Source organism: Xenopus laevis, chromosome 8L (assembly GCF_017654675.1).
Source record: "Xenopus laevis strain J_2021 chromosome 8L, Xenopus_laevis_v10.1, whole genome shotgun sequence".
NCBI classification, from domain to species: domain Eukaryota; kingdom Metazoa; phylum Chordata; class Amphibia; order Anura; family Pipidae; genus Xenopus; species Xenopus laevis.
Window position 1 is genome coordinate 72,946,901 of NC_054385.1, and position 12,838 is coordinate 72,959,738.

Consider the following 12,838-nt stretch of genomic DNA (forward strand, 5'->3'; position numbering starts at 1 on the left):
GAAGTACAGAGGGTTCAGGCAGAAGCGAAGTCAGGCCGAGGTCGGGGCAGGCAGCGAAGAATCGTAAACGTAGTCAGGCAAGAAGATCAGGGCAGGCGGCAATAAGACAATCCGGAAACAAGCTGAGGTCAAACACAGAAGATCAGTAGAATACAATGCTAGGGTTTCAGTCAAATAACCTAATAACCAGGCAAAGAGTCACAGTACAGGTTAGGATTAAATAGAGCTTATTTGGCGCCAAACTGGCGTCCTCACGCTGGCGTCGCACAGCTGACGTCAGTGCGTCCGTCATTGGCGTCCGTCGCTGACGCCCTTGCGTCGGCGACCGTCGCCGCGCGCCGACGCGCATCGGTTCCCCGATGAGCGCGCCTGCGCCTACGCTGGAAGGAACGCAGAAGCGGATCCTTACACCTTCTGTAGGCAATCTGCGGTGGTAATTTGAAGGGGGATGGAAGAGTTCTGTCTTTCTGTACTATGGACAAATGATTATGAATAGCTTAAGTAAAGGATTTAGTGGAGGGAGAATACATGGTGATGAAAGTGAGTCTGTCTTCATTGTCTTTTTCTACTGTGTGGGTACTGCAGATAGAGTTCAGTAGTGCTGGCGACTGTCAGTTCATGAAGGGGATATCCCCGTTGAAGAAACGGTTCAATCAGTTCATCTTTTTTGCTGTCAAGTCGTGTTGGATCTGTGTTGTTTCGTACTGTACAAATCATTTGGGAATAGGGGATACTCTTGAGGAGATGCGGTGGATGGCAGGATGCATGATGGTGAAGGGTATTTCTGTCGGTGGTTTTGCGGTAAATGGTAGTTGTGAGTTGGGTGTCGTGTTTCAAAAGTAAGATATCCAAAAACGGGATTTCATCTTTGTCAATGTGTGCTGTAAATTTGATTGGAGTTGGCAGTGCATTCAGTTCGTCCACCATAAGATTAAATTGGTCTTTAGAACCAGTCCATAAGATCAGTAGGTCGTCAATGAAGCACCAAATTTTGTAAATATGGGTTCCATACTGGGGTAGGATGTGATGCTGTTCGAAGTGTGCCATGTACAGATTGGTGAAAGCGGGTGCAAGATTAGAGCCCATACCGGTCCCACTTAGTTGCAAATAATGGTTCAAACTTAAGATAATTCCGTTTCAGACAGAATTCAAGTAAGTCTATCAGAAATTCTGTTGTGGGACGAGTGGGGTCTGGATGTTGGCTTAAGACTTCCCTGATACGTGTGATTCCTTCATCTGTGGGTATCACTGTGTACAGAGAGGTAACGTTCATAGTTGCCAGGAAGGTATGTGTGGGAATTGGTTGACAGTGTTTCAGTTTAACAAGGCGGTCACCGCACTGGTATCTTTTAGGTAGGTTGGAGTCATTTGTACCAGAGGTTGTAGAAAGTAGTCAACATATATCGCCAGAGGTTGCAAGATGGACTCTCGTGCGCTGACTATTGGACGTCCCAGAGGGTTTATGAGGGTCTTGTGGATTTTGGGTAAAGTGTAGAGGATTGGAGTGACTGGGTGTTTCGTGACAAGGAAAGTGTGCGTGGATTCGGAGATGAAATCTTGCAGGAGAGCAGATTGTGATATGGAGGCAACCCTCCTTTTGAAGTTTGGCGTGCGGTCCATCTCAAGTTTTATATATACAGCTGGATCACTGAGTTGTTTAAGAATTTCAGATCTATAGTCGGAATAGTTGAGAATAACAACACTGCCCCCTTTGTCAGCCAGTCGGATGGTTATGGTGGGGTTGTTGGCGAGGGATGTAATCGCTTCTCTCTCAGCTCATGTTGTGTTGGACCACCCAATAGGATCTCTTGGTTTTATGGATTAATCTATAAGTAAACGTGTCAGTGCAGCAATGGATTTTGGGGTGTTCTGTGGTTCGAAGTGGCTCTTAGCTCGGAAGGGGTGTAGTCCTTGGTAGTCTGCACTCTGAAGTGATCCTTGAGTTTCATGCTTCACTGGAATCTTTGGATGTCGATCATAAGATCTAGTTGCTTGATATTAGTGGTTGGAACAAATGAAAGGCCTTTGGACAATATTTGCAATTCTCAGCTGGGCTCAGTTGGTGGTTACTAAGGTTGAAGACTACTTCCTCCGCTGGTAGTGAGGGTTTGGGGGTCTTGTGTCGGGTGCCGCCGTGCCTGACACATATGAGGATATCACCTTGGTGTTCCATGAACTTTATAATATAATATATATATATATACTCCCCCGAAATCCCAGCACTCACGACAAATGTTCATTCAGGGCCTGGGTGCATGCCTCGCAGTACTGCATACAATCCTCCTCCAAAGAAGCCGCACAACTCAGAATCAGTGTGATTTAATAAATTCACCATTTTTCTGTAAGTCCTGAGTTGTGCGGCTTCTTTGGAGGAGGATTATATATATATATTATATATATATATATATATATATATATATATATTATATATATATATATATATATATTATATATATATAATATAATATATATAATAATATATATATATATATATATATATATATATATATATATATATATATATATTAGGGAAATAACAGCACTCACAGGATTTGTGAAGAAAAAACAAAAATAGTGCTTTATGAAGCTCAACGTTTCGAGTCCGCACAGGACTCTTTGTCAGGAAAAATGAGTCCTTTGCGGATTCAAAACATTGAGCTTAATAAAGCACTATTTTTGTTTTTTCTGCACAAATCCTGTGAGTGCCGCTATTTCCCTAACATCTAACTGGCACCCGGGTTTCAACAAGGTTAACAGTGTGCACCATTGTGCCTTTTATATATATATATATATATATATATATATATTATATATATATTATATATATATATGTATGTATGTATGTATGTATGTATATATATATATATATATATATATGTATGTGTGTGTGTGTGTGTGTGTGCATGAAACTCCTCAGTTATACTTAAATTCTTATATTTTACAATAGGGGATACTTTATTCACAAAATATTTTAACTGTGATGCTGATTTGCTACATGCATATTTATATTAATACATTAACTGTGCCACTAGATGGCAGTGTCCTCCACTGATAATCTCTGCAGGTGACAGGAGTGTCCTGGAAGACAGATAATGACTTTATAAAGAGTGAGTAACTAGAGGAATTCCCTACCTATAATCACGTCATCTCCTCATCTTTTATGTAAGGAAAGTAAAAGATTCTGCTAGTTCCCAGTTATTCTCTCACCAGTCCTATTGTAGTCATCAGAGCCAAACATACAGAAAAATATCCTGCCCTTGCACAAATGCATTTTCTCTTCATTTGAGGCTCCGGGTATAAAAGAATAAGGATGGAAAGCATTGGGACAAACTGCAGCCCAGAAGCACAGAGGAACCATCTGAGAGACCAGGTAAGGGAGACACATATGTAATAGGGAGGTTGTGTGTTGTGTGGTGGATGCTGTGCAACTATGAATGTGCAGGATTTGCTGTTCATGGAATATGGCTTAGGTGTTTGTGTATATGCTGCATGAGATCTGTGCACACTCATTAACATTGCACTCACTGATCTGTCATAGGTGTACAGAACTTTAATCCAGAAGCCATGGCAATTCCTATCAGACTGGCCGCCATGATGGTCCTGCTGGTGACAGTGACAGCACATCCACACAGAAGGCACTGCCACATGTCCAGATACAGATCCCTGTCCCCCAGTGATATAAGGGCCATCAGACTTCTGCACAATGAACATGTGAGTGTGATACACAGATACAAGGGGGTTGTGGGAACTGCTCTAGTCTAATTTAACTGTTAGTAATGTACTACCAACCTGATAAAATATTGTAGTGAAAATCACACTTTATGGGAAGGCAATAGACATATAGTTTCAAAGATAGAGGTACAAACAGATCAATACATAATGGATAAGATCCCTTCCTACTGTTGAATAAAATTCTGCATCATTTTGATATAGGCGATATCTAAGTGCCCCTCAGGGGTCATTATAACTATCACTGCCCATCTGTACATGCAAGACATTTTATTGTCTGTTCTTCTGTAGGAGAAAAGTCCTTTCAGCGATGGGATAAAATGTCAGAAGAAAATGTTTCGCCATAAGCCGTCTGTGTGTGACCTGAAGGTAAGGAAATGTAATTCCCACACTGATGTAAAGCCCATCTCAGTCTTTCTCATGACTATAAAGGGACATTGCCTTCTACCTGTTAGTCTTTAGAGGATTTTTTTTATATAATGACAAGCATTTCCCTTGTACCTATCTATCACATTAAGCCTCCTTAGCTCTTGCTTATTCTTGGTGTATCTCTAATATCTACATTAAAGTGACATTTTATCCTGTTTCTCAGGCAAGTGACAAACAGATTCTGACTCTAGAGAGAGTGACGTTGGCTGTAGATGTGCTGACAAACATGACTGAATCTCCACTGAGTGAATTTGTTTCCCAACCGCTTGAGTTTTTCCGGAGCCTGGAAGATGATCTGAAGCACTGTGTAAGTTCAAATAGTCAATATGATCAGTAACCGTCCCCATAGGCAATTGTTTTCTATCGACCCAAGCCTGTCGGACAAGATGGATGTACAGTGTCAATGCTCTGTATTACGCACACTCATTATAATCTGCTAGAAACTGGGGCTTATGCATGGAATACTGTCTCTACTGATGTAAAATGCAGGTATTCAATGTAACTGTCTCCTACAGATATATCAACCCTTTATTTTCTTACAATGTCTATTTTCCATTCCAGAGAAAGTCTCCATTGTACAGTGATTCTCCCTCCCAAAAGCTGATGCCTTGGCTGAACCATCTCAAGCATTTCAGAGAAAGGGTGAGGATACTCTAGATGAGCAGAGGATTAGGGGTAGGGAGGGGAACAGACAGGTAAAAATTCCCACACTGTATCTAAGGGGCAGTATAGACAGCTGGGCTTACTGTATAGGTGCTATTTGAAGTGAAGCTGGATTTATATTACAGAATGTGAAGTCTCTGGACACTCCATTCCTAAAATCAGATTTCTGGACTAAAATATTTGCCTTTCTCTGTAGGTTTCTGCTCAGTGTGTCCAGGATGCCGTGTTGCTCAGCCTAATCCAGCTGCTAATTGAAGATGTAATGTGTTGGGCTAATAAGGAATAATGCCCCGCTCTCTCCAGGAGCAGAGTCAATACAATCCATACGGAGAGATTATCCCACAAGCTTTCCCTGCTCCAGAAGCCTGCACGTACATATCAGAACCCATACACTCCTGCTCCAGACTGGCAGTCATTCACAATGATCCTCACATAGAGTGTGGGCAGAGCCCAGCTTCTTACACCTCTACCTGCTATGATTGTGGGATTTGGACTGAATCAACCTACACTTATTAAATTAGGAGCTGCTCATTTCAAGGCATTCTCTATATTTAATATAATTGACAGGAATATTATAAATATGATTAGTTTAATCTTATTTATTTATGTTAATTTATTATATTTATATAATCATTTATATTTGCTAATACACTGTATTTAACTCCCACGAGGAAATACTAGTATGATATGTTGTTTTTATAAATATTACCTATTTATTCTTTGCTATTTTGTCAAAATAAAATGATATTAAACTGATCATGGCTCTGTGCAATATGTAGCTATTCACTTTAGTGTAGTAGTAAGTAATCTTGAAATTCTAACTGTACTAACATCATCTAACATCATAGAGTAGAAGAACCATGACTAGGGCCAATGAATGCATCAAGTGATATAAGCTTACCAAATGGAGTGGCAAACCGGCAACAAAGTTTGAGGAGTTTATGAAATAGGAAAAGGCCAAAACACACATTTGAGTCTCCTGGGACCTCAACAAATGTTTTGAAATCAAGAAGGAATATTGTTTTTTTGCCTTTAGTATTTGCAGGGTTGAAGTTGATGGATATTGGGTTCTTTTAGCCTTGGCTCCTATTATCCTAGGTGGGGTTAAGACTTTTCATGTCACTTTATGTTTTTAACTATTATGCATACATTTTGAAAAAAAAGAGGGATAAAAAGATATGCTGCGTGTAGCGCAACAAATTGTTTTTGACCACGACCATTTTTGTGGTCACAACCCCTAATTACCATGTTCATTTTACAACATTTGGTAGGTCATGAAAGTTTGAACATATTTCTGTGGGTTTTTTTTCAGTTACTCCAGTTTTGCTAATGAAGGTGAATTGCCCTTTAAGCTGTGAGTCTAACTTTTCCCAAGAGACCTCTTTATTTAAATTGGTTCAATTACTTATTTGCTTATCTCAAAATTGTTACAAAGTATCTTAGTTGCACCTGGTGGCTGTTCTGGGGTCTCTGCCAAAAGCCAATTAAGTTAGAAACTTTTTGTTTCTTTTTCTGGCTGTTCAGTGCAAACTTTTCAGTACAAACGTGGGACTGCGGGTTGAGCTGTCAAAAGCGGGACTGTCCTGCTGAAAATGCAACAGTTGGGAGACATGATTATGTGATGCATGAACTATGCCAGTGTATTTAGTTTGCAGGGATCAGTGGCCACTATGCATCGTAAAGTGAGACTTGCCGTCTCCAGATACCACATTTTCTTTATTCGCTATGAATATGTGGTTTCAGATATAAGGCATTCATATTTAGTACAAACTGCTAAAACAAGTGAAGTTTTTGTTACTTGCGCACAATGCCTTTCCTCTTGCCTTTTTTGCACCATCAGCTATCAGGTGTAAATCTTAGCTGGTGACTATGAATGGCACCCGGGTAGGAGCTACATTTGCTCACCATGGGTGGAACATGTGTAAGAAGTGCTTCTGTGGCTCAAGGCAAATTTAGGGTTATTTATTAAAGGTCAAATTTAGTGATGAGGAATTTATTCTCCAGGCACGAATTTGCTGTGAATTTCCAGGTTTCGGCAACGGTGAATAAATTCATAAATCCATACACTGCTGCTCCAAACTGGCGTCTTTAATGTAAAACCATTTTGCTACCTGTAGGGACCCCAAAATGGAAATTGTGCATATGACTTTTCTTGGCCGCCAATTTAGCTTCTGCAAACACATCACCTTGACTGTGTATTGTGTGTCATAACATAGCACAACCCCATCATATTATGTATTACCCAAGATTATTTCATATACATCATTCTCTCACTATTCCTTAATGTGCTGCTGTTTAATATCTTCATTTTCTCTTTTATTTCCCCCTGCTTCTCTCTTTTTTGTTAAAACACTCTCTGATGCCTCCACCTTATTTATCTGCTTAACACCTCTATCTCTTCTCTATTTCTCTCTTTTTATTTTCTATGTATTTAGCTATATTGTATTTTACCTCTGTATTTTATTTGCATGCAGAAGTGGAGAGGAGCAAAAGAAAGTTCCAGGATTCAAAACTTTTGCATCCCCACTGAGTGGATTCTATTTCACAAAAATAAAGAAGTGAAGGGATGGCATCCCTGTGCATCCCTCCCCAATTCCAGCACTGTCTATAGATCCTCTCTCCTATGTCATAAAAACCTATAAGCAATCTAATAAGAAATTAGTTTTTCTAAGCTTAAAAAACCAAGACTCTATGGGGCAAATTCACTAAGATCCGAAGTTGCGCCAGCGTCAGCTTCACCACACTTTGCCACACTTTGCCAGGTGTAGTTTCGCCAGCGCTACGTAAATTCACTAAAATGCAAAGTTGCACTCAGGGAGGCGAACAGTAGCGAAGTTGCGCTAGTGTTAATTCGTCAAGCAAAGCGAAGTTACGCTACCGATGCCTAATTTGCATACGGCTCCAAGTTAAAGTACAATGGACGTATATGTAGCAGCAAATACATTACACTACACAAGGCTGGGAAAGCTTCATAAAATAAAATAGAGTTGTTATTTTGCACTATACATGTGCCCACTGTATAGTTTAGGTGCCATATGTTACGAAATGTAGGGGGGAAGGAGGGTACCCCTAAAAAAAGTACGATCTTTTTCAGCCTATCACCCTTAAAAAAGGAAAAGACGCCAGTGTTTTTTTGGGACTTAGAAAAAATCTCAACTTTTTTTAAAGCAAGCCTTATCTACTCTATTGCACTTTGCCTGGTCTGAGGTAGCGAAGGCAAGTCTGGCGCAAGAGGTAAAGTTCAGTAAAATGCGCAAGTTAGTGAATTAGTGTAGTTACGTCCCTTCACCATAGCGCACTCCGCCTGGCGTAAGGGTGCGAAGTAGCGCTAGAGTAGGTCCACTTCGCTAGACCATTAGTAAATCGGCGAAGTAACGAAATGGCGTAACGCTAGCGAATTTGCGCTAGCGTTAGGCGCTTCGCGCTTTAGTGAATTTGCCCCTGTGACACACTGTATCTTAATGTAATGTGATAATACTCCATGGCTCAATCCCTTCTTTTAAAAATAGGTAATGACTATAACAAGTGTACAGAGTTCCCCTACACAAGCAAATAGCTTTATATTATATTTATACCACCAAACAAAAAAAAACCTGCTCCTGCTTCTCATATACAGCACAAGAGTGTCTTAGAATACAGAAAATGTTATTAGTGACCTATAAAACTATATCTGTTGTTATTTTATACATATTAATATTATGATTTCTGCCACTAGATGGGGCTGTTGACTGCTAAATGCGTTTTACAGGTAACAGGTGTATAGAAGGAGAGCACGACTAAAGGAATTTCCTCATTATCAACATAACGTCACCTTCTTACCTGGAAACTGAAAGTTCCTTGGCACTTCCCTTACTGATTATGCATAGAGCTAGATGTAATGAAAGTGATCCTGCACTTGCCCAAATGCATTTTCTTTTTATTTGGAGATACACATATAAAAGAATAAGGATGGAAAGCATTGGGACAAACTGCAGCCCTGAAGCACAGAGGAACTGTCTGAGAGACCAGGTAAGGGAGCCACATATGTAACAGTGAGACTGTGTAATTTTGCATTGAATGCAATTTTGATATGCTGGAACCATTGTGTCATTATGGAAGGAAATACCAGACAATAGTTTATACTGTGTGCCTATTACAAAAAATCTGTGTTTAAATAGGGATGCACGGAATCCAGGATCTGGTTTGTGATTCGGCCAAATCTGGGCCTTTTTCAGCAGGATTTGGCCAAATCCAAGAACCTGGCAGAGTCAAATCCAAACCCTACAAACTGAATACAAATTGTCTATTTGTGCAAGAATGTCACATGTACCACACTGATTTTGGCCCCCAGCAAGGTTTGGGATTCAGCAGAATCCTATGAAAAGTATTTGGCACAAATAAATTCAAATTTTCGCCATTTCGGAGTGCTGCGTGGTGTGCGTGAATTCTTCAGTGAAATCACAGAAAAAAAGGATTTGGTGCATCTATAGTTTATAACTGAACATTTGTTTGTGTTTATGCCAGCATCTGTTTGTAAATCCATGTGCTATACTGAATAATAATATGATCTGTCGCAGGTGTGTGGAGTCTTTGCTCAATATAGAAACTTAATCAAGAAGCCATGGCAATTCCTATCAGACTGGCCGTCATGATGGTCCTGCTGGTGACAGTGACAGCACATCCACACAGAAGGCACTGCCATATGTCCAGATACAGATCCCTGTCCCCCAGTGATATAAGGGCAGTCAGACATCTACACAATGAACATGTGAGTGTGATATAACATGCATAAAACACATGCCTGTCTTATATGTAGCTACAGGAAACATCTTGTTATAATGTGCAGAAACCCCACAGCATTGCATTAGAAAATGTATATACAGCCCCCATCCTTCCTCCTTTGTTGTGTCTGTTTTGTTAGCATTATGCAGTAGAATTATCTGAGCACTGGTAATATGATTATCTACCTCACATGACCAAACCTGTAGTACATCCCATCTCCATATTTTCCCTGTCTAGCTCAATAAATTAAAAACATAGATTATTGTAAGTTAGTTTGGCACAAAAACTATTCATCACACTCATGTTGAACAACTGAACCTTTAAGTAATTTGGACTAAGTATGTAACACCTTTGCACATTATTTAGGAGATATTGTAGCCTATTCCAAATGTTCCCCAGGTTGTTTAAGTTAGTTGTGTGATAGCTTCTCAGTTGGTCATTGTGTGACAGTCACCTTTTATTCTTGATTGTCCATTGGCCTTGAGTTTTGGATCATTATCCTTCTCTAAAATAAACTTTAATCCAAGCTTTATTTGTTTGTACTTTTGCAAGTTGATACATTGAAATAACAAGCAGGCATTGTAATATTGATTATCTCCCCCAAACACAGGCATCCTCACAGTGGTCAATTTTGCCTTGTGATTTGATCCCCTAGTGCAATAGCAGCCATAAATAAGTCAAATATCACATTAAAGTAGTAGTAGACAAATGAGTGATGGGCTGTGCATGACAGAACTATATTAGACTATATTCAGGATATTACTGTATAAATGTGGAAACTAGAAAGCTATACCCTCCTACTAAAGAGAATAAAAAACATATAAGCTCAAAGTTGTACCAGTAAGTAATTATCTCATGATAAAAGCAGAATCAGTAAAAATATCTCCTTAGCCCTAAAATGACATATCCCACACATACAGAGCTTTCATAAAACCTTATTTGAATTAAATAAGTAAGGTCAGTAATACAACATTTTAATGTAATCTATTCTTTCTCTCAATACATTCAAGTTCAGTTATAAAGTATATTACATATATATATTCATCTGCAGGAGAAAAGCCCTTTCAGTGATGGGATCAAATGTTACAGGAAAATGATTCGTCAAAAGCCGTCTGTGTGTGACTTGCAGGTAAGAAAATACTGTTCCCCTTTTAATGTGATTTCTCTTTATAATGATTCATTTTCATAGCATTACACTACTTTTCCATACTTTTACACCTTGTGTTTTTTTTTTTGCATCACTTTGGTGTCACTCTTACTAACAAGTTTTGCTATTTTATTATGAAGCCATAGTGCTAAACGTCCTCTTTTAATATATCTGCAATTAAATCTCACCTTCAGGAAAGTGACAGACTGATTCTGACTCTGGAGAGAGTGAGCCTGGCTGTAGATGTTCTGCAAAACGTGACTGAGTCTCCACTGACCACACTTGTATCCCAGCCACTTACAATGTTCCTTAGTTTGGAAGATGATCTGAAGTTCTGTGTAAGTTCAAAAGTTCATTGTAGTCCTTTGCTAAATTGTATATATAGAGAGAGAGAGAGAGAGAGAGAGAGAGAGAGAGAGAGAGAGAGAGAGAGAGAGAGAAGAGAGATTAACAGATAGAGCTGAGGTCAGAACATACTTCTCCAGTTTATTATTTGGGTATACATCCCCTTAAATTGCAGTTATTTATTACAGTCATTTCTTACAATGTCTCTTACCTTTACAGAGGAAGTCTCCGAAGTACAGTGACCCTCCCTCCCCAAAGCTGATGCCGTGGCTGAATCACCTCAAGAATTTCAGAGAAAGGGTGAGAATTTACTGCTGAGTTGAGGGTTGGGGTTGCTAGACACTGTGACGCAGCTGATACCACTATTACCTACCACTAGAAGTAGTAGAAATTTTGTTCAGATCCCATCAAAAAAGTGAATAGTAGATTACTTGATCACTGCACCTTTAACTGAAACTAGACATGAAGAAAAGTCTAATTTACAAAGAATGTGAATAGATTAAAATGTGTGGATGTTACATTATCCAATATGAGGCAAATAGGATTAATCTGTGATCCAAAATACCAGCATAAAACATATCAATTCCATAAACAGCGGTAAAATATTAAATATCATTGTCCTCTCTGTAGGTTCCAACTGAATGTGTCCAGGATGCCGTGTTACTCAGCCTTATCCAGCTCCGAATTGAAGATGTAATGTGTTGGGCTAATAGTGAATAAACATCTGCTGCAACCAGGACCTGATCCAGGAAACCGATAGAAAATAAATTTCTGCTGTGTCAATGCTTCCCCTACTTGCCCTTATGGATCTGCTTGGCCTCACATAATACATGCACAAGTGGAACCAACATATCTCCTTCTCCAAACTGACATTAATGAAGGACAATTCTCAGATAAAAAGTATCTCACTTTAGCTCATACTGGCTTGAATCAGTACTTCAGCTGCATGCCGGCTCTACCTCAGCAATATGTCTGGGCCAACTAATAACAAAGCAGTACTTCTATAAACTACCCAGTCACGCTTGATGTGTGTACCTTCATAGACTGAGGAACATGTGCTGAGAATGGAATTGGAATCGGACACAACTGAAATCTCAGTTACCTTGAAACCTCCAAGCTGATTATGGCAGTGCATCATGCCAGATGTATAGAATTATATGTATAGCAACCACCCTGCAACAAACATTGTAGCTGTCATACCTTACAAGACATCTCCCATCATTCACTGACCTGTGCATATTCAAAATGGTGGTGGTACCCACTAGACATTCTCAAAATTTGAGGGGAAGGGAGCTTACGAAGGGAAGCAGAGACAATGATAGTCACACGTTTTGATGCACAGAAGTCCTGTAAAATGGAAATATGTTAAAATGTACTGCTTCAAACTTGCTACAAACTTTATTTTGATGGACTATGGTTGTCCTTAAGGTTTTTAACCCTTCTATTTATGCAAAAATGTATTTTATGCTATAATAATATTTATATAAATATAGTATTTTTTTGTATTTATTATTCCCAGGAGGAAATATTGCTAATATTTTTATATGCATTATGTTGTATGGTTTGCCAGTTTGTTTACATATTTTTTACAGTAGATAATTATTATAAAGTTTTATTTGCAAACTTGTCTACAGAAAATAAACCCTTTTATTTAGATTACTGCTCTGTAGTATTTTTTTGTGTAACCATATGTAATCTCACAATGAAAGCTATACCAATACCATCTAACTTCACAATACATTATAAATGCGCCTTGTAGTGTAA

General features: G+C 39.1%; 1 protein-coding gene across 1 annotated transcript; it reads left to right on the forward strand.

The window, feature by feature from the left end:
- The first annotated feature begins 9,380 nt into the window (after positions 1–9,380).
- On the forward strand, positions 9,381–11,824 carry LOC108699544 (interferon lambda-3). Its single transcript, XM_018231641.2, has 5 exons — positions 9,381–9,568; positions 10,634–10,711; positions 10,924–11,067; positions 11,294–11,374; positions 11,705–11,824. The coding sequence occupies exons 1-5, from the start codon at positions 9,422–9,424 to the stop codon at positions 11,792–11,794; spliced, it is 540 nt and encodes a 179-aa protein (XP_018087130.1). The 5' UTR covers positions 9,381–9,421; the 3' UTR covers positions 11,795–11,824.
- The last annotated feature ends 1,014 nt before the right edge of the window (positions 11,825–12,838 follow it).

What these genes read in the sequence shown, in the direction of transcription:
- LOC108699544 (XM_018231641.2), top strand. Translation starts at nt 9,422, where the DNA reads ATGGCAATTCCTATCAGACTGGCCGTCATGATGGTCCTGCTGGTGACA. An exon ending in GACATCTACACAATGAACAT is followed by an intron (nt 9,569 to 10,633) that starts GTGAGTGTGATA and finishes ATTCATCTGCAG; the next exon opens with GAGAAAAGCCCTTTCAGTGA. An exon ending in CGTCTGTGTGTGACTTGCAG is followed by an intron (nt 10,712 to 10,923) that starts GTAAGAAAATAC and finishes TCTCACCTTCAG; the next exon opens with GAAAGTGACAGACTGATTCT.